General features: G+C 36.8%; 1 protein-coding gene across 1 annotated transcript in view; it reads right to left on the minus strand.

The window, feature by feature from the left end:
* Positions 1-18,472, minus strand: part of LOC127448491 (BRCA1-associated RING domain protein 1-like) — a 30,097-nt gene extending 11,625 nt beyond the window's left edge. Inside the window, exons 1-8 of the mRNA XM_051711083.1 lie at positions 18,299-18,472; positions 18,140-18,196; positions 11,042-11,190; positions 7,870-8,888; positions 6,028-6,108; positions 4,208-4,380; positions 767-893; positions 497-629 (exon numbers count right to left, since the gene is read on the minus strand). Coding sequence (XP_051567043.1) covers positions 497-629; positions 767-893; positions 4,208-4,380; positions 6,028-6,108; positions 7,870-8,888; positions 11,042-11,190; positions 18,140-18,196; positions 18,299-18,396 — 1,837 coding nt within the window. The 5' untranslated portion in view covers positions 18,397-18,472. The remainder of the gene's footprint in view (positions 1-496; positions 630-766; positions 894-4,207; positions 4,381-6,027; positions 6,109-7,869; positions 8,889-11,041; positions 11,191-18,139; positions 18,197-18,298) is intronic.

Raw genomic sequence — 18,472 nt, forward strand, 5'->3', positions numbered from 1 at the left:
TTGTCTGTTAGTGTGATTTTCGTTGGAGTCTAAAAACTCTTGAGAGACACATTTGTCACACAAAACGCTAGTTTCATAATGCATGATTTCATATTATCCTTCTTATACTTTAGCTGGATGGCTTGTAATGCGCATCTCAAAAATAGGTGCTAGAAGAAAGGCAAAGAAAGAACAGACACTTCATTTCACAGCGCTGAAAATGTTTCATTGTTTTATTCTCCAAGTGCTAAGCTGTTTTTAGCTGTCCATGTGGTTGAAATAATCCTGTTCTCAGCAGACACCAATATGTGCAGTAGTACATTTTACTTATAACTTAACTATTTTTATCAAGACAATATACCAGTGCATAGCTTAGTATATTTATAACTATATCATTATATACTTACTGTTATCATCTTTTAAAATTACTCATAACTTGATATACAATTTTTGTCATACTACCCAACTCTACACTATCTTACTCATTCATGTTGTCAATACCTTAAAAGAGATGTACCTGCACTATTAAAGGACTCCACTTGTTTCCCTCCAAGGAGTTTAGCTGCTTTGGCAAGTTGCTTCTGCTGGGTCTGCGTCAGCTGACTTCCAATCAGAACCACTGGACCAGTCTCCCTCACACAACCTGAAGCCTACAAGAATACAAACAGTAAAGCAGACTCCATGATATTGACAGATCTGGGATTACCAAAGCAATTTATGAAACAAAGTACAAAATACCAGTGTTTGTTTTCAGGATTTGTTTGTGAGCCGGATCTGGGTTGTATACCTTAATGAGGCTGCCGGATGGGCTCAGGGGGGTTGTCACAGGATGAGGTACCTCAGGGGCCAGTGTTAGGACCTTCTGCATTTCTGAGGTCAGTGCATAATCCAAAGGCTGCAGGCCGAACATATTCCTGAGAAACCCAGACACATGTGTTGTTTATACAAGCTACATTTTATTGATAAAAAAAAAAAAAAAAAAAACACATATTCAAGGGCATACTTAGTATTCTCTAGATGGGCTTTTTTAAGCCTGATTATACATCTTACACATGGCAAATTATTAGCATTTTTGTACCAACCAACCAACTTGGAATAATCATAAATATGATTTTTATAATTCTAAGGTGAGTGTGTAACTAAATTTATATGATTAGATTTTAAAGTATGTAATTTCTGAACCACTAGCATAACTAGGACTAAACTAGGATATGAGAAAGTATTTTGACACACATTACACACACATCATAAAAAAATATAAATACAAAAATTAACACTTAATTAAATTACAACAATGACATGCTTCAAATATTTCTCAATTAAGTAAACACTTAAGATTTTCCAAGTAATTATTCAAGCAACCAAAGAAATAAATTAAGAGCAGTGAGTGGTTTTCCCACTATCCCACAACTATTAAGCCATTTTTAAGCTGCAAAGGTGGCACAGATGCTGCATCTGAAGTCGCATTTAAGTGTATTTACACGGACTGTTTAACGCTGCTTGGAGGTGGCATAAATGCATTTACACTGCAATTACAAGTGCATAAAAATAAACAAGATTAACGTTTTAAATATAAAATGATGAATATGGAAATATGAAAAGAAAGAAAACATGAAGTTATACTTTAAGTATGAATCTAAATTATATCTCCTCCACCTAAACTATATATTTTTTTTACTAAAATATATGCTATATCATGACAACAACAAAGTTTAAGGCTGCTCTGATGTTGCATTTCATTTACAGAGAACCAAAGCGGCATTAGACCTGCCTTGCTGAGGTGGGTCAGAGCAGGCATAATTAGTAATGAAGATTCATTCATTAATGAAGATTATGACATAGTTTGCACTGTCTGCACAACTAACAGAGTGAAAGGTTAAGGCCTCGGACAAATCAAGAAAGGGCCTAAAGGATCTGCTTGGTGATCAGTGTGCGTGACAGGCCCCTCATCGGATCATTTGTCCCTGTTGGGTGGTGGGGAAGAGAGGTGTAAATGAAAGAAAAGAAGGCAAAGCAGGATGTATGCTGAGATTAAGCTTCAGTGCAGAGATAACACCTGGGGGACAATTAAGAGGTCTACTGGTCCATAAAATTTCATTTGGATTCATGAGCCACAAGCCCACAGTCTCTTCACACCCTCATTGAATGTAAATGATTTTGTTTTGGTGCAGCTCACACCTTCCAATCTCAAAGAGTGAAAATCCAATAATTCCAAACGGTCTCATACCCAGATGCCACATATGTGCGAGAGTGCTATCCATATTGATAAGGGGGAAGTGTGCATTAATCACCAGGAGCTGAATAAGACACTGCTTGCAGTTAAAAGAGTGATATTAGTAAGTTAAAACCTTGCAGTAACTGCATCCATCTTACAGTTGACAAATTAGGCACAGATGCCAGCAGTAACAGAGCCCAATGAATCACAGATCGATGAAGATGTGAAAATTAGTCCTTGGAGGTGCTCCAGCTGTTGCTTTTCACGTAATCAAAGCAATCAAGAGGGATGATGCTAAGCACTGGAGCTAACCAAGTCTCATTGATTGAAAGAAAAGTGCGTTCCTTTGCTTTGATCATACAATCAAACCAACCGAGCTTCTGCAAGTCTAACCCAGGAGTTACAATGTTGAACATACTCAAATGTCCACACTACAGTGTAACAGTAGGGTTCTGAAAAAAGCTAAAAAATTAGGTTAAAAAAATCTAATCGAGAAATTCATTTTTATGATTACACAAACCTTTCAAAACACACCTACCATGAGCTCAGAGATTGTTATGCAATTGTACTGTATATACAGTATGTCTATAGAAGTCTCAAGTCAGTGTGATTTCAACGTCATTCTTTTTAAAACACGCTTAATAGCCACATTTTTTGCAAAGAACTACACTACCCATAATTCCAAAAAGAGCTCCACCAATAAGCAGCAACCACCCACTCCCATAAAGCACTGAGGATGACATAATCAAGTCGACCTACACTTTAAAACACTACAAATCTTTTTGTATATTTTTGAAAAAAATTCAATATACTTTTTATCAATGACTTTAAATCAATAGTTTTATATTGTATCGCTGATATTCTTTTGATTATGTCATTTGCAATGCATCATGGGATGAGCAGTTTATTCCTCATAAATGTACACAGTCTCTGTTCACTATTTTCAAAAACATTTTTACTTCAAATCAAAAGTTGTAATGTTGTGATTTATCTCGGGGCTAGTGACATGGTTCATGGCTTAGAACTCTTTACTGAATTCTATGTGGAAAAAATTATGGGGGAAATTTCTTCCAAAACAAAGACCACTGAAAAAGTGGGCAGAGTTGCACTCTATTACACTGACTTACTCTGTCTTGATTGTTCTTGCTTCACTCAAAATCCCCCAAGAAGCGGCTTTTCATATATACTCGGACCCTGAAAAGCATTAAAGATTACAGCTGGTACAACAGGGATGTGCCAGTCAATACATTCAGCACATTATAGCACAGGCTCAGCCCGCACCAGTGGCCGCCATAGCCCCACTGCTCCGATTCCACACGGCTCGAAGTGAGAGTGATTGATTATGTCTGACAGCAGTGGATTGCGTCTGTACACTGCTTCTATGACAGAGCTGATGCTTCACTTCACCACTGACTAACGAAGCATAAATCTGCTGATGCTTTATGCGCTCCTAATGTGCAGCACAGCATTAGTCAATCAATGCACAAAGGGGACAGACAAAAAGAGACGCAGAGACGCATGCTGAGAACTCTAGGGGATATGAGCTGCAGAGCCCTGCGGAGCATCTTTGCTCTACTGGTTCAGTGCCAATCTCAGAGAAATAGGTTTGAGAGTTCATTCAAATAAAGGGCAGGTGGAGGAGGTAGGTTTCTGATTTTAGAGCAGAGGTTCCAGAAAATCTCTACACTAAATATACACCATCACATAAGTTACAAGATATGCACATCTGATTGAGATTTTGCTATACCGTTTATACCGTGGAAGATAGATTTGCATGGCTATAAGTGGGCAAGTCTGCTTTATGTTACTTTTATGTGAGGCAAACAAAAAAAAGAGTAATGTATTTTACAAGTAATACGAGTAATATACAGTATATCCCTAGACAAAACGTCCTTTAAAGAAATACGAAATTGAATTCCTTTGACATCTTTCATCCCCAACCAAACCGCAACCACAGGTGATCGGTTGTGTATTTGATTAGGTGAGTGAGAGGGTGTCATGTTTAGTACTCACAGAACACTTTGGGATGCGCCACGCTTAACCAAGAGTCTGACCACAGCTAGGTGGCCATTCCTCACTGCGTCGTGCAGTGGCGAGTCATTCTGATAGCCTGGAGTGTTCAACAGCGCTCCGTGCTGTAGCAGTTCATCCACCACTGCCAGGTGACCAAGATTACAAGCCTCATGCTGCAAGATAAAATACAATTACGTAACAAGGGTTGGGTAAAATTCAGAATTTAAGTATTGGCTCCCTTTCAGTTTATGAGTTGGAATTGGCCACGCCCCACAGGATGTAAAATTAGAATGTGAATTGGAATGAAAGGAAGAGGAATACATTGAATTGCAATTCTACGAAGTTCAACAGTTCCACAACAGAGGAATTTCATTAGTCCAACATAAGTTTTGCTTCCAAACATGTATAATTAATTTACATAATTAATATAGAATAATTATGCCTATTTATTCACTGACATTATTTCTCAACTGATTAGAGAGATTCTCTTAACTAAAGTAAATACAGTCAAATCAGTTAACACAAACATCAAAACAAGGTTTAATTTTTCCATACAGCACCACAAAATGTCCACAACGAACATTTTGTTCTAAAATAACTTAAAAAATAAATATTGACATACAAATTTGAATATATTGAGGTATAACCACACAAAGGTGTACCAATAATACACTTGTCTCAAAAAATTCCACAATCTATTAATCCTGTGAAGACTATGGGGTAAATCTGAAAATTCAGAAGTCAGTTTTAATAAATATAATGAAAATACCTATTCTCATTAAAAATGTCTATAAGTGAATTTTTTTAATATTATATTTTATAATGTTTAATATAAATATTTAATTTAATATAATAATAATAATAATATTTTTATGATTTTATATATTATAATTATTATTAATAATATTACTCATATTTTATTATAATATTTGATATAATATTATAATATTTATTATACTTTTTTATTAAATTGAATATGATCTTATATAATCTAATTAATGTTTTTAGAAATACCCCATATGTTGTGTGTAACATGTTTACAGGTGATAAATATTTCACACTGCAATTACAGCATAATTAATTTATATGAATTGCATTCCATTTTAATCCTACTTCCTTAAATTCAAATACAAATGACAATTCTACATCCTGTTTGCTGCCTCAATTTAAATTCAGGAAATGTAAAAGGTATTCTCAATTCAGTTCTGCACTGTGCACAACTGTGTACATAACACAGCCTTAGAGATCCAGATATGACAATTTCCTGGCATATTACATAGGAATATAACAGAATCAGCATTTTTATATTAGTTTGGACCTCATAATTCCAAAGTATCAACAAGCTAGCAAAGGTCCTTAAGCCATACAATGCAACCTGTCTGTGGAAAGTTTGACAATATATTGAATGTAAGCACTTACAGTAAGTGCAAACCTATTCATGTGGCAAGAGAGATACAAAATTTGCACTGCTTTCAGGGAGCGTTAATATTTTATTTTCCAGTGTTTGAGTGCAATTCTCTACATGGATCCACACTTTTCATCAAACTAAATGGTACGTAAGATTTATAGGATTTAGCAAAAACATCTTAAAGGATAAAACATTTACAGTACACCCACACAACATGAAAGAGTATTCATGAAATCTACATTAACCATTCATAGCAGTTGAGTATTGATTGAACATGAAGTTTTCTGCAAGGATAACACATTTTCCCAACAAGAAAAAGCTTTCCAACCATTTTCACAAATCACCCTAGAAACAAGGCTGTTGACTGTAAACGTTTAATGCTGCATTGTGTAAGTGGGTTCTCTTGGCTCACCAGTGGTGTCCAGCCTGCATTGTCCTTCAGGTTGGGGTCAGCTCCCAGCACAAGAAGATTTCTTACCTCCTCCACATCACCCTGTACAAAAAAAATCAGGGGTCATAAGGTCATTAACGAAGGTTAATTATTGATTGCTCAGACACTCACAGTGACCTAGCATCTATCCTTGAGTGACTCACAGATGGCATACTAACAATGAAGAACAATCTCAGACAAGAAACATAGTATAGAGCAGTGGTTCCCAACTAGTTGGTCATGACCCAAAAATGGGTCACAGGTCTGTTCTGATAGGGTCATGGACAGCAGGTAAAAAATCATTCTAAATGCAAATAACAAGCAAATATATACTATAGTTATATATAATTCATAGGATGGCCAAAAAAAAATAAAAAATAAAAAAAACAGGCTTATTTACTTCTAAAAGGAAGAAAAGTCTCATATATTTTGTTGTTGGCATTAAAGGCTGTGTCCAATCAAACTCTACGCTAATTTGGCATGAGTTCATCCATCACTTGTTAGAAAATTGACAAGTAGATGCCAACATGGACAGATAGCGTAATGCCCTCATCTGAAAACCATGAACCAAACTTTGCAAGGTAAAAGAAAATACAACCCAGACTACATAAATACTGGTTGCAATATATACAACAACAAGAATACACCATTTGTGCTGTGAATTTTGGGCTGCCCAGAGCATGAAACGATTGAAATTCATTGTAGTAATTATTATTGTAATCATTTTGTATATTTTTAGGCCTAGGGCTGAATGATTTGGACAAAAATATTGTGTCTTTGACTTGCGATACTGTGATACTTTGAACTGTGTTATGATTATTAACATTTAATTGATGAAAAATCAAGTCCTGGGCAAACATGCTCTAAAGTCAATGGAAATACTTATCAAGAAAGGGTGTTCACATTGGAGTTCTCTTAAAAAGAACCAGACATAATAAACAAAAAATACAGTGAAACATACAGAGGAAAAAAGGTTTCACATCATCTTAAATCTATTCACTGTGTACCTGTTTTTGTCCACTTTGTGATAGGGTCTTAGCATCATTATTTTCTGGAACACAATATAAGTTACTATTATTAAGTTAAGACAATTTTACAGAAATATATTTTTGTATAATATTAACAATAACAATGACAATAATATAATAATAATGATCATTATTATAAAACAGTACCAGATTTTTGTAATAATTTCTTAAATTGCACGCAGCATTGCTATGCGGTCCGGTTAAACCTGTAAGACTTTAGTTTGGCAGAAGCTTTTATTTTGGCGAAACACTGAATGAAGACATTTCATAGAGTTGGCTATGACATTGTTATACAGAAAAATGCTCGCATCCACAAAAACCCGGTGTTATGAGGTTACTTTAGATTTGAATAGTAACTTTTAGCGGTCAAGCATATTTTGAATTACGCAAATCTAGTGCGCTGTAAATATAACGCTCTCAGCTCATTAGCCTCGCACATGCCTTTGAGTACAGTATATTTTACTACAGGGACCAGCGCTGTGCACATACAGTAAAAGCAACAAGCAGCGCATGTAGACTATTTATTTAATTAAATTGCAACCCTTGCAGATTCATAATCATACTACGTCATATCGCAATTTCGATTTTATTTTCAATTAATCGTTCAGCCCTAGTTGAGCCTATGCATTTTATGAAAATATTAATATATTTCAATGTTTGATTTTAAAGGTCAGGTGTGTAATTTCTGTGCCATTAGGGGCACCAAACAAAATTGCTGAAGTAATGCCTTTCTCATGAAGCAAAACCAATAGAGAACCACTCGTACAGGCCGAAGATATTCTTTACCATCACAAACCTTTATTGCAGCCAAGTGCAGTGGCGTCTCTCCCTTGTGGTTCCTCTTCATGTAAGCTGGACTTCTCTGGTTGCGTCGCACCACAGGAGACCTCCCAAGGACAGGAGTATATGACGACCTTCTCGTTAAAGGTGAGAGGTTCAGCTTCACATTTTGCTCCTCTTTGGACTGTTTGGAAGTTCTCAAACTCTGAGAAAGATCTTTAGTTGGAAGAGGTGTGGACTGTGTGGTTCCTTCTCTAGTTAATCTCTTCCTCCGTCCTGGAGATGTTCTGGGTCTTTTTGGTGTACTAGCTGATTTTTCACTATCCTGGTTCACTCTGGCTCTCTTTGGTACTCTGGAAGGGGAAGACTGAAGAGACCCTGGGGCATTTTTATTTGATTCTGAAGTGTCACTGACAAGCTCAGACAGCTGGTCATGAGAAGGAGGCTTCTTACCACCAGACTCAGTGTCTTCAACATCAGGAATTAGATTTTGATTTTCTCCTTGATGGACAGTCTTCTGAGGTTCCTCAGGCTGGCTGCCGGGGCACTGGAAAGACACTCTCTTACTGGACTTGCTGTTGTCATCTCCAGAGCTCACCTTCTCAGCTTCTTCATCATTCCTGTCTAGAGCACCTTCTTTACCAAAGCCCCACTGTTGGTTAATGGCCTCTAGCTTTAGCCTTTTGCATTCCTGCTTAGTCTGAGTTCTTTTTACGGGCTTTTTAGGACCACGGGCTTGTTTGCAGGCTGGGTTGACCCTCTTTGTCTTCGTTTTCTTAGTTACTTTCCCACGTGGAGGAGTTGAGGACCCAGAGTCCTGGGAGGATGAGGTGAAGTTGAAGACGGACAAATCTTTAGGTTTGGACGCAGGTGATGTAGTGGGTTTCTTTTGCTGATCTTCTTTTGACAAGTTCACCTCAACAGGCTTCTCAACGCAACAGCGTACTTTGCGACTTTTTGGGCTAAACCATATCTTGAAGTTCTTCTTCTTGGTGACGGAGCTCTCTTTTGAGAGAACAGCATCAGTGGGTGTGGCTAATCATAAGGAGAATCACATTATGTCACCCACTGTAAAAACTTACATAAAAAATGTGATTCATATTTAAAAATAGACTGAAGAGTCAATTATGTGAAATATTTTCTTTTTGGCCTGGCTCTGTGGGTGCTTCTCATTTCTGAAATTGTGCATCCAAATTTAAATGTCCTGCTCACTCAAGCGTGACTTCAATGCACTGTTAAACCGTTAAAGTATGTGACAATTATGGTTTATTTAAAGCGCAAAGTGAAACATGAATTAAAACTGTTGTGTCAGATGTGAAGGGGGAGGGGAATTTATGCATGCGCCAGGTGCTTTGACCAAAAATTCTTCCACATAGGATGCTCCTGTGTTTCTTTGTTCAAGCGTCCTCGGTAAGCTTCCTCTGTCCTTGATCCTCACCTCCTTTGCGGTGTTTTCAGTGAATTGATAGGTCCTTCACGATGGCTGACTTTGATCGATTACCAGGTCACGGGCTCGAGGACGGAGGAGTGAGGATGCACAATTTAGGAAATGAGAAGCACCCTTTAAGTTATTAAAAATACATTACAAATGCAATTAATGCTGACAATTTAAATGCACAACTTCATTTCTGAAATAAAATGTATTTTGATATTTTTTGGGGGCTTAAAGTTGAAAATGTATAGGTGGAGTGACTGCTCAGAGAATAAGGTTGAAATTCTTGTAAAAAGGTTATTTATTATCATCCTTTACTGTAAGTAAATACAACAGTGAAGCTGTTTTCTTTAAAAAATGTATTATTAATATATTTGGAAAATATTTTGATCGCCATATCGAAGTCAATATCGTTTAACCAAAGTCCCTTTCAAGGCAAGTCAGTCCACTCGGCTGCCATCTTGGGAACACTCCCGGTCAGCTATTTCTATGGATACAAGCAGCATGAAAGTACAGCTTCTATCTACTGGGAAAGACCACAATCTTCAGAACGGTGGGTCAAGATTATGAACATATTTAAAATCAGTAGTAGTAAGGGCAGTAAAATCTGACCACAATGGTATGATAAATTGTGTTTCTTTAGCTCAGATTACATTAAAAACGCTATTTTTTCAGGCTGGTCCAGCTAATGAACGAAGCCATTTTGTCATCATGTGACAAGAAAACCATAAAACACCCCAGGTCCCCCCATGACTGTGTCAATGTCAGTTAAGAATAGTAATATATATTACGTATTTATATATAATATTCAATTTTGACATGGCAAGGTTATTTCAGGTTTTTAAATAGCCTAACAAAATAATTGTAGGCAAGGCAAGTTTATTTATATAGCACATTTCACACTTTTCAAAGTGTTTTACATATAAATGATAAAGAAAATACAAGATAGATTAAAAAGTATTACATTTCTAATATAATACCCACAATTTTTTTAACCTAAAAGTATAAAAAACTTTTTTTTATATTACTTTTTTTACCTTGAAATAAATATGAAAAATATTAAGATGTGTACATGCGAGTGTAAATATTCTATTGCCTTTTACTTGGTAATTTAATCAAAATTTTTGTTGAACATAGTATACATGTTTTTTTGTTTTTTTTTAATCTATCAAATCAAAATGAATACATTTCTTGGCACATGCATTTTGAAAAAGAAAAATGTTTAATAAATAAATCTCAGACGTTATGACCTTATTTTTAATTGCTCCTTCAGCTCAAAAATGAGCTTTGATATAATTGAATGACTAAATATCCTTTGCTGACACTAACCTTCTAATTTTGGCAAAGCTAAACACAAGTGTACTGTGTACATGAGCACATTTGATATTCCTCTTCCCCCGACTAGCTTTTATGCTATAGCATTCACCAGCATGAACGACCCAGTGTGACCCCTCCACTGCCTCAATCTCCTCTGCAGCGTTAAACACCCTGACCTCAGGGCCACAGACCTGTCTGTCAGACAGCACATCTCTCTGCCACTGGCAACATCACCCCGGCTTTAACTCAGCCCGGAGCAACCAGCTAAAACCACTATGGATAATTTCATTGCATAATTATAGTCATTACGTGGCTCAAAGTTCACTTGGGGATTTATGTGTGGAAAAAAGCACATTACCTCATGAAGGGATGAAATAACATACATGTGTTAGGGTTTTAATTGGGTGCCTAATGTCATGTTGTGAAGGTCTTGTCTTACCTGAGACCTCTGTAGGGTTCAGTAAGGAGTCTAGATTGCAGAAGAGTTCTGTTATGTTACATAGCTGTCTGTTGATCTGAATGTCTTTCACCCATGCAGGACTGTGGCACACACTGCAGCCGTCTCCAGCATGGGGGCCTGCACAAGACCTGTATGACAGACCACATGCATACTTTATGATCTAGCTATAGGCTGAGAGATCTGTGTTCCAGGACTGACCAAGACCTGCATTACACTAGGCATGTGACGGTATATCACGGTAATTAACATGTACGATATTGTTATTGTAGGCACTTCAAAATACCATAAATAATTCTTTAATTGCCATGCCAGCTTCTAGGGCTATTTCCATGATGAGAAATGTGTAAGGAACTATATATAAGTTTTTTAAAATAAATGTTTCCTAAAAACTCTAAAATTGCGTTAGGTTTGACTTTGTTAAAAATTTCTTCCATAGTGTTGACTGAATAAAAAAGGTTTCTCATGTACAGTCTAATAAAACGTTTCATGGATAATGGATTCTGGCAGAAGGTACATGTTGATGAGTCTTCTCCTAATATTAAAAACTTGTGTGACATCCTGGAGTGACCTATTCGATAGCAGGTGTAGACGATCTGGTCCCAGTGATTTGAAAATAGAGAAACATTTCTTTTGCCAACAATAGGGCTGATTTCATGGAGTTTGTTCATGGTGCGTTGGTCCCACTCAGTTTGCCATTTTTTGATAATATGCGAGTTTATTATGGGTTTTAGGTCAGTGAGAGGTAATGGACAATTTTTGAAATCCGCTGATAGTGCCTCTTTTGCAGCAGTGTCTGCTTCTTCATTTCCTGGGATTCCACAGTGTCCAGGTACCCAGCAGAAGTAGATACATTTTGGGCCTCCAGATCCAGCAATTTGCAAAGAATATTTACAAGCATTAGGTGATAATTTTTTAGGGATGACATTGCTTGAAGACATGATTTTGAATCTGTAATTACCAGTACGTTTTTCTGTTGCATAGTCTTTATGAAGTCCAGTGCTAAGGTGGTAGTGTTTGCCTCTGCTGTAAAAATTGAGCTGTGGTTGATCACAAATGCAGATGATACATGGTCTTCATATTTTGATCCATCTGTATATATAGGGGTATGTGATGGATATATTTCTCTAATGTAGAGGAGTTATTGTTGAAAGTCATTTGGGTGGGTTTCAGATTTTTTGTTTCTTGTTAGGTCTAAAATTATTTTTGGTTTTTTAAAGTTCCAGGGGGGGATTATACAGAAGTGTATCTGTTCCAGTATGCTCAGATCTACTTTGAGATTTTGTAACTGTGGTTTGATCCGTAATCCAAAAGGTCGGATATGTCTTGGTTTTTGTTCATATAGGCTTGAAGAAGGGGTTAAGAAAACAGGATGGAAAGCTGGGTTTTATTTGTTGGTCTTCAGCTTTGTTGTATATTGTAGGGCTAGTTTGAGGCATCTGTTCTCCAGAGAAAGTTAATTTGCTTCTACATACAAACTTTGAGTTGGTGATGTTCTAAAGGCCCCTAATGCCAGTCGTATGCCTTGATGATGTACTGTGTCCAAGAGTCAGATATACGATTTCCTGGCTGATCCATACACTATACATCCATAATCCAGGCATGATCGATTTAGTGTTCTGTAGAGATTTAAAAGAATTAAACTTTCTGCACCCCATTTTGTTTTAGTTAAAACATTTAAAATGTTCATGGCTTTAAGACATTTATCATTTAAAATCTTTATGTGAGGGATAAAACTCAGTTTACTGTCAAGAGTTATTCCAAGGAATTTGGTTTTCTTAACCACTCTGATGTGTTCACCATCCATGAATATCTCTGGATCAAGATGGAGAGAGCGTAGCTGGCAAAAATGCATACAAACAGTTTTGGTCTTTGAAAATTTAAAGCCATTTGATACTGATCAGGACTGCATTCTGTTAATTGTCAGCTGTATTTTCTGTTCAATGTTATTCATGGATTTGCCTCTGTAGCAAATACCATCCACATAAAGACTGCAATGGATTTCCGACCCGATGGCTTTTGCGATGCCGTTGATTTTGATACTAAAAAGTGTAACTGATAAAATGCTTCCTTGTGGTATGCCTAGCTCTTGTTTATGTGGGTCAGATAGAGTATTACCTACTCTGACTTTAAAATGTATGTTTGATAAAAAATTAGCAATAAAAATGGGTAATTGTCCTCTAAAACCAAGTTGATATCCTTTAAAATACCGAATTTCCAAGTGGTGTCATAAGCTTTCTCTAAGTCAAAAAAGACAGCCAATGCATGTTCTTTTCTGATGAAAGCATCTCGTACGTAGCTTTCAAGGCTGATGAGGTGATCAACAGTACTTCTTCCTTTTCTGAAGCCACACTGAACTTTACTTAAGAGATGTTGCAATTCCAGGATCCATACTAGACGTTCATTAACCATTCTCTCCATGGTTTTGCATAAGCAACTTGTCAGGGCTATTGGGCGGTATTTGTTGGGGTCATTATGATCTTTTCCTGGTTTTGGGATGGGAATGATTATCGCTTCTTTCCAAGAGAGTGGAATATTCCCTGATATCCAAATAGAGTTAAAAAGTTTTAACAGTAAAGACAGGAAATTGTGAGGCAAATTTTTTAAAAACTGGTAGTGGATATCATCTGGTTCTACTGCTGTATCAGCTCTGTTTATGGCTCGTGTCAATTCTTCCACTGTGAACAGTTGATTATAAGGTTCCTTATTATTAGGTGAAAAATGTATACCTTTCTTTTCGTCCTGTGCTAGGAAAACTTGGAAGGCATTAAGGCAATTTCCAATGGAGGAGTTCTTTTCAAAAGTTTCTGCTAGGGTATTTGCAATCTCTTGTTTTGAAGTTAGAATTGTGTCTTGATATTTGATGTGCTGAATTTGAGCTCCATCATTCCTGCCCTTCATCCTGCGAAACAGATTCCAGACCTTTTTTGTTGAGGTACTTGATGTCAGACCAGACACAAACTGTCTCCAACTTTTCCTTTTAGCTTTATTTATTATTCTTCGAGCTTGTGCCCTACTTATTTTAACTTTAACAAGATCTTCACTTGTTGGCCTTCTGAAGAATAATCTTTCAGCCTTCTTCCGTTGCATTTATCATCAAACCATGGCATCCGTTTGCATTTTGTGTTTGGATATGTTTTTGAAATGGTATCATTTGCTATGGAGATGAGTGTACTGGTGAAATGTTTAATAACATCTGGATCATCTTCAGAGGCTTCATTACACCTTTCATAGCAAAGCGTTTGAAAATGATACCAGTTAAATTTTTTAAACTGCCATCTTGGTATTTTTAGAGCTTCTTCTCTTCCTTTTAGGGTTAATATTGATGGAAAGTGGTCAATCCTACAAAGGTCATGCCATACTTTCCATGAAAGGTCTCAAAATAATTCAGGTTCACAAATTGTTAGGTCAATTGCCGAGTATGTTCCGTGCCCTGGGTGTAGGTAAGTGCTGGATTCATCATTTAGAAGACATAAGGCGTGATTGTCTAGGAATTCTTCTATCCTCTTTCCTTTGGTGTCATAATGGGTATTTCCCCATAGAGTGTTGTGACTATTAAAGTCTCCCATGAGTATATATGGAGAAGGAAGTTGGGCTACTAGGCCATTCAGGTCCTTGTGTGCAACAGTAATATTTGGTGGGATGTATATGGAATGCACAACTCACCACACGCCCCACCGAGAGCGAACCACATTATAGCGATCACGAGGAGGATACCCCAAGTGCCTCTACCCTCCCTAGCAACCGGGCCAATTTCGGCTGGAGTCACTCAGCATGCCCTGTGATTCGAACTAGCGAACTCCAGGGGTGGTAGCTAGCGTCTTTACCACTGAGCTACCCAGGCCCCCAGTTCCACTCGTTTTTACAAACTGTTTTTGAAAACTGAGAGACAACACTTTAAGAGATACCTAGCTAAGTGACAACTAAGACGAACAAAGGAAGTGAACTGTTGTTGCCAATTGCAGATAATGTGTAGCTTGCATTCAAGTGCCCAAAGAGTAGTTCACTAAAACTCCGTTAGCTACACAGTAACATTTGCGTCTTGTAGTAACTAAACTACAGTTGTAATCCACTAAAACTATGTCCTGTAATTAATAATGGCAATGTAGCACAATGACGATTTAAATTTTAAGTTCAAATTGGAACACAACGCAATCGTACGTTTCCATGTAGTGAACTTGGGGTTATAAATGTGTAGCTAGCACCAAGCTATACATTAGCAAATGGCTTGCTATCCTGAAAAACATGCATACTATTGTTGTAGCCTAGCAGCTGGCTGGATAAAAATAGTCTAGCCTTAATTTAACATTAGCCTCAACAAGACAAGGTCTGTATTGATCTGTAATGATCAGTGGCCCCGTGGCAGAATTACCATTTAAATATTAAGACATCAACTAAATGTTATATTTGGTTATGTATCGATGGTGTTGATGATGGAAGTTTTTTAAACGTTCAAGGTTCTTTTCAAAGTTATTTGTTATCTGTTCATTTAAAAGCCAGTTTGGTATTGAAAAAGAAATTAAATTTGTTATTAAGAGAACAATAATAAAGTTTGTTTATTGTTCAGCCTGTTTTTATAATGTAATTCAGTACTGTGATAATACCGTATACCATGATAAAAGCTTCTACAATTATCGTGACGTGAAAATGTTATACCGTCACATGCCTACATTGCACATCAATAATAGTATGATTATATATTAATAGTAGTATGGTAATATATTGTATGATGTACTATGATTACATATTATACTATAGAGAGATATTAATTAATATTAAAAATAATAAGCATGATCAAGACTTGACTTGCTTATAAAAAGTTTATAATAGCATGTTTATAAAGTATATACCACATAAGGTTATTAATGATTGGAGCCTGACCAAGACTTGCATTACATATCAAATACAGGTTACAATCGCATAATTATTGACAAAGAAATATTTATAATTCAGGTTGACCAAGACTTGCATTACATATCAAAAGCTCTTTATTTATCCTATGGGTATATAAAGTATTTAAAGCTACTATAGATAAATGTTTATGATTCAGGCCTGATCATGGCCTGTACATCATAGCAAATAAAGGTTGCAATAGTAGGATTATCATATATTTTGTATGGTAGACAGATATTAATGATGGGCCTGATCAATACCTTACAGTTGTGCTCAAAAGTCTGCATACCCTTGGAGGATTGGTAATATATGTACCATTTTTAAAGAAAAAAATGAGTGAGCAGGCAAAACATTTATTTTATTTCTTATGGGATTCATATTCAACTGTAGGTTACAACAGAATGGCACAATCATAAAACAAAACATGGCAACAAAGAAAAACATGAAATGACCCCTGTTCAAAAGTCTGCATACCCTTAGTTCTTAATACTGTGTATTGCCCCCTTTAGCATCAATGACAGCGTGCAGTCTTTTGTAATAGTTGTCTATGAGGCCCCAAATTCTTGCAGGTGGTATAGCTGCCCATTCGTCTTGGCAAAATGCCTCCAGGTCATGCAAAGTCTTTGGTCGTCTTGCATGAACCGCTCGTTTGAGATCTCTCCAGAGTGGCTCGATGATATTAAGGTCAGGAGACTGTGATGGCCACTCCAGAACCTTCACCTTTTTCTGCTATAACCACTGGAGGGTCAACTTTGCCTTGTGCTTAGGGTCATTGTCATGCTGGAAAGTCCAAGAGCGTCCCATGTGCAGCTTTTGTGTAGAAGAATGCAAATTGTCTGCCAGTATTTTCTGATAGCATGCTGCAGTCATCTTGCCTTTAGAGCTCACACACCCGCAAAGCATCAGTGAGCCACCAACATCCTTCACAGTGGGGATGGTATTCTTTTCACTATAGGCCTTGTTGACCCCTCTCCAAACATAGCGCTTATGGTTGTGACCATAAAGCTCTATTTTGGTCTCGTCCCTCCAAATTACAGTGTGCCAGAAGCTGTGAGGCGTGTCAAGGTGTTGTCAGGCATATTGTAGCCGGGCTTTTTTGTGGCATTGGCGCAGTAAAGGCTTCTTTCTGGCAACTTGACCATGCAGCTCATTTTTGTTCAAGTATCGTCGTATTGTGCTCCTTGAAACAACCTTTTTCCAGAGCAGCCTGTATTTCTCCTGAGGTTACCTGTGGGTTTTTCTTTGTATCCCAAACAATTCTTTTGGCAGTTGTGGCTGAAATCTTTCTTGGTCTACCTGACCTTGGCTTGGTATCAAGAGATCCCATAATTTTCCACTTCTTAATAAGTGATTGGACAGTACTGACTGGCATTTCCAAGGCTTTAGATATAGTTTTATTTCCTTTTCCATCTTTATAAAGTTTCATTACCTTGTTATGCAGGTCTTTTGACAGTTCTTTTCTGCTCCCCATGCCTCAGTATCTAGCCTGCCCAGTACATCCACATGAGAGCTTACAAACTCATTGACTATTTATACACAGACACTAATTGCAATTTTAAAAGCCACAGGTGTGGGAAATTAACCTTTAATTGCCATTTAAAACTGTGTGTGTCACCTTGTGTGTCTGTAACAAGGCCAAACATTCAAGGGTATGTAAACTTTTGATCAGGGCCATTTGGGTGATTTCTGTTATCATTATGATTTAAAAAGGAGCCAAACAACTATGTGATAATAAATGGCTTCACATGATCACCATCCTTATATAAAATACATTTTTCTTTTTTTTTTTTTTTTTTGCATGATCGGTCATATTTTCAAAATCAGTTTCACAATTTCTGCCAGGGTATGCAAACTTTTGAGCACAACTGTAACTGCATACCTAATACTATTTATGATCATATAAATATATACACCATATAAACATATTACTCTGTATTACTACATAAGTCTTGTGAAGATTATATGAGCCTAATGAAGAACTTAATTGCTTTTCTGATACAGTTTATAATAGTATGTTTATTTGCTAGAGAGATGTTCATGATATAGGCGTGATCAAGCTGTCAGTCACATTATATAAATAAACTGCTGATTCTAGAATCAGATATTCATGATGTGCCCTGGGGGTCATGAATAAATAAATATATCAATATAAGGCAGTCAGCAACACGCATCTCTAATTTACTTTACCTGCAAAGCATATGTTCACAGAGTCCTAGGCACACTGGCTCTTTCATGATGTTTGAGCTGCAAAATCAAGTTAAAAATGACTTACATTGGATACAAATTAAGTTGTATTAACAACGAGGAAGTTAGAGCTGTTTTCCTTATGACTGAAATAAAACATACCATTTTGAACAAAGCAGAAGTTTTCGGAACTGAGCAATCGCCTCTCTCGTTTTCGTCCATGTCACTGCCTCTGATTGTATGACAGGTTCGCGATCCATGATATTAAAGAAATTACAGTATTTCTATAAACGTAATGATATAATCATGTGGTTGCTTTTGCAGCTCGCGCCAACA

The sequence above is a fragment of the Myxocyprinus asiaticus genome, chromosome 11, assembly GCF_019703515.2.
Source record: "Myxocyprinus asiaticus isolate MX2 ecotype Aquarium Trade chromosome 11, UBuf_Myxa_2, whole genome shotgun sequence".
Taxonomy (NCBI): domain Eukaryota; kingdom Metazoa; phylum Chordata; class Actinopteri; order Cypriniformes; family Catostomidae; genus Myxocyprinus; species Myxocyprinus asiaticus.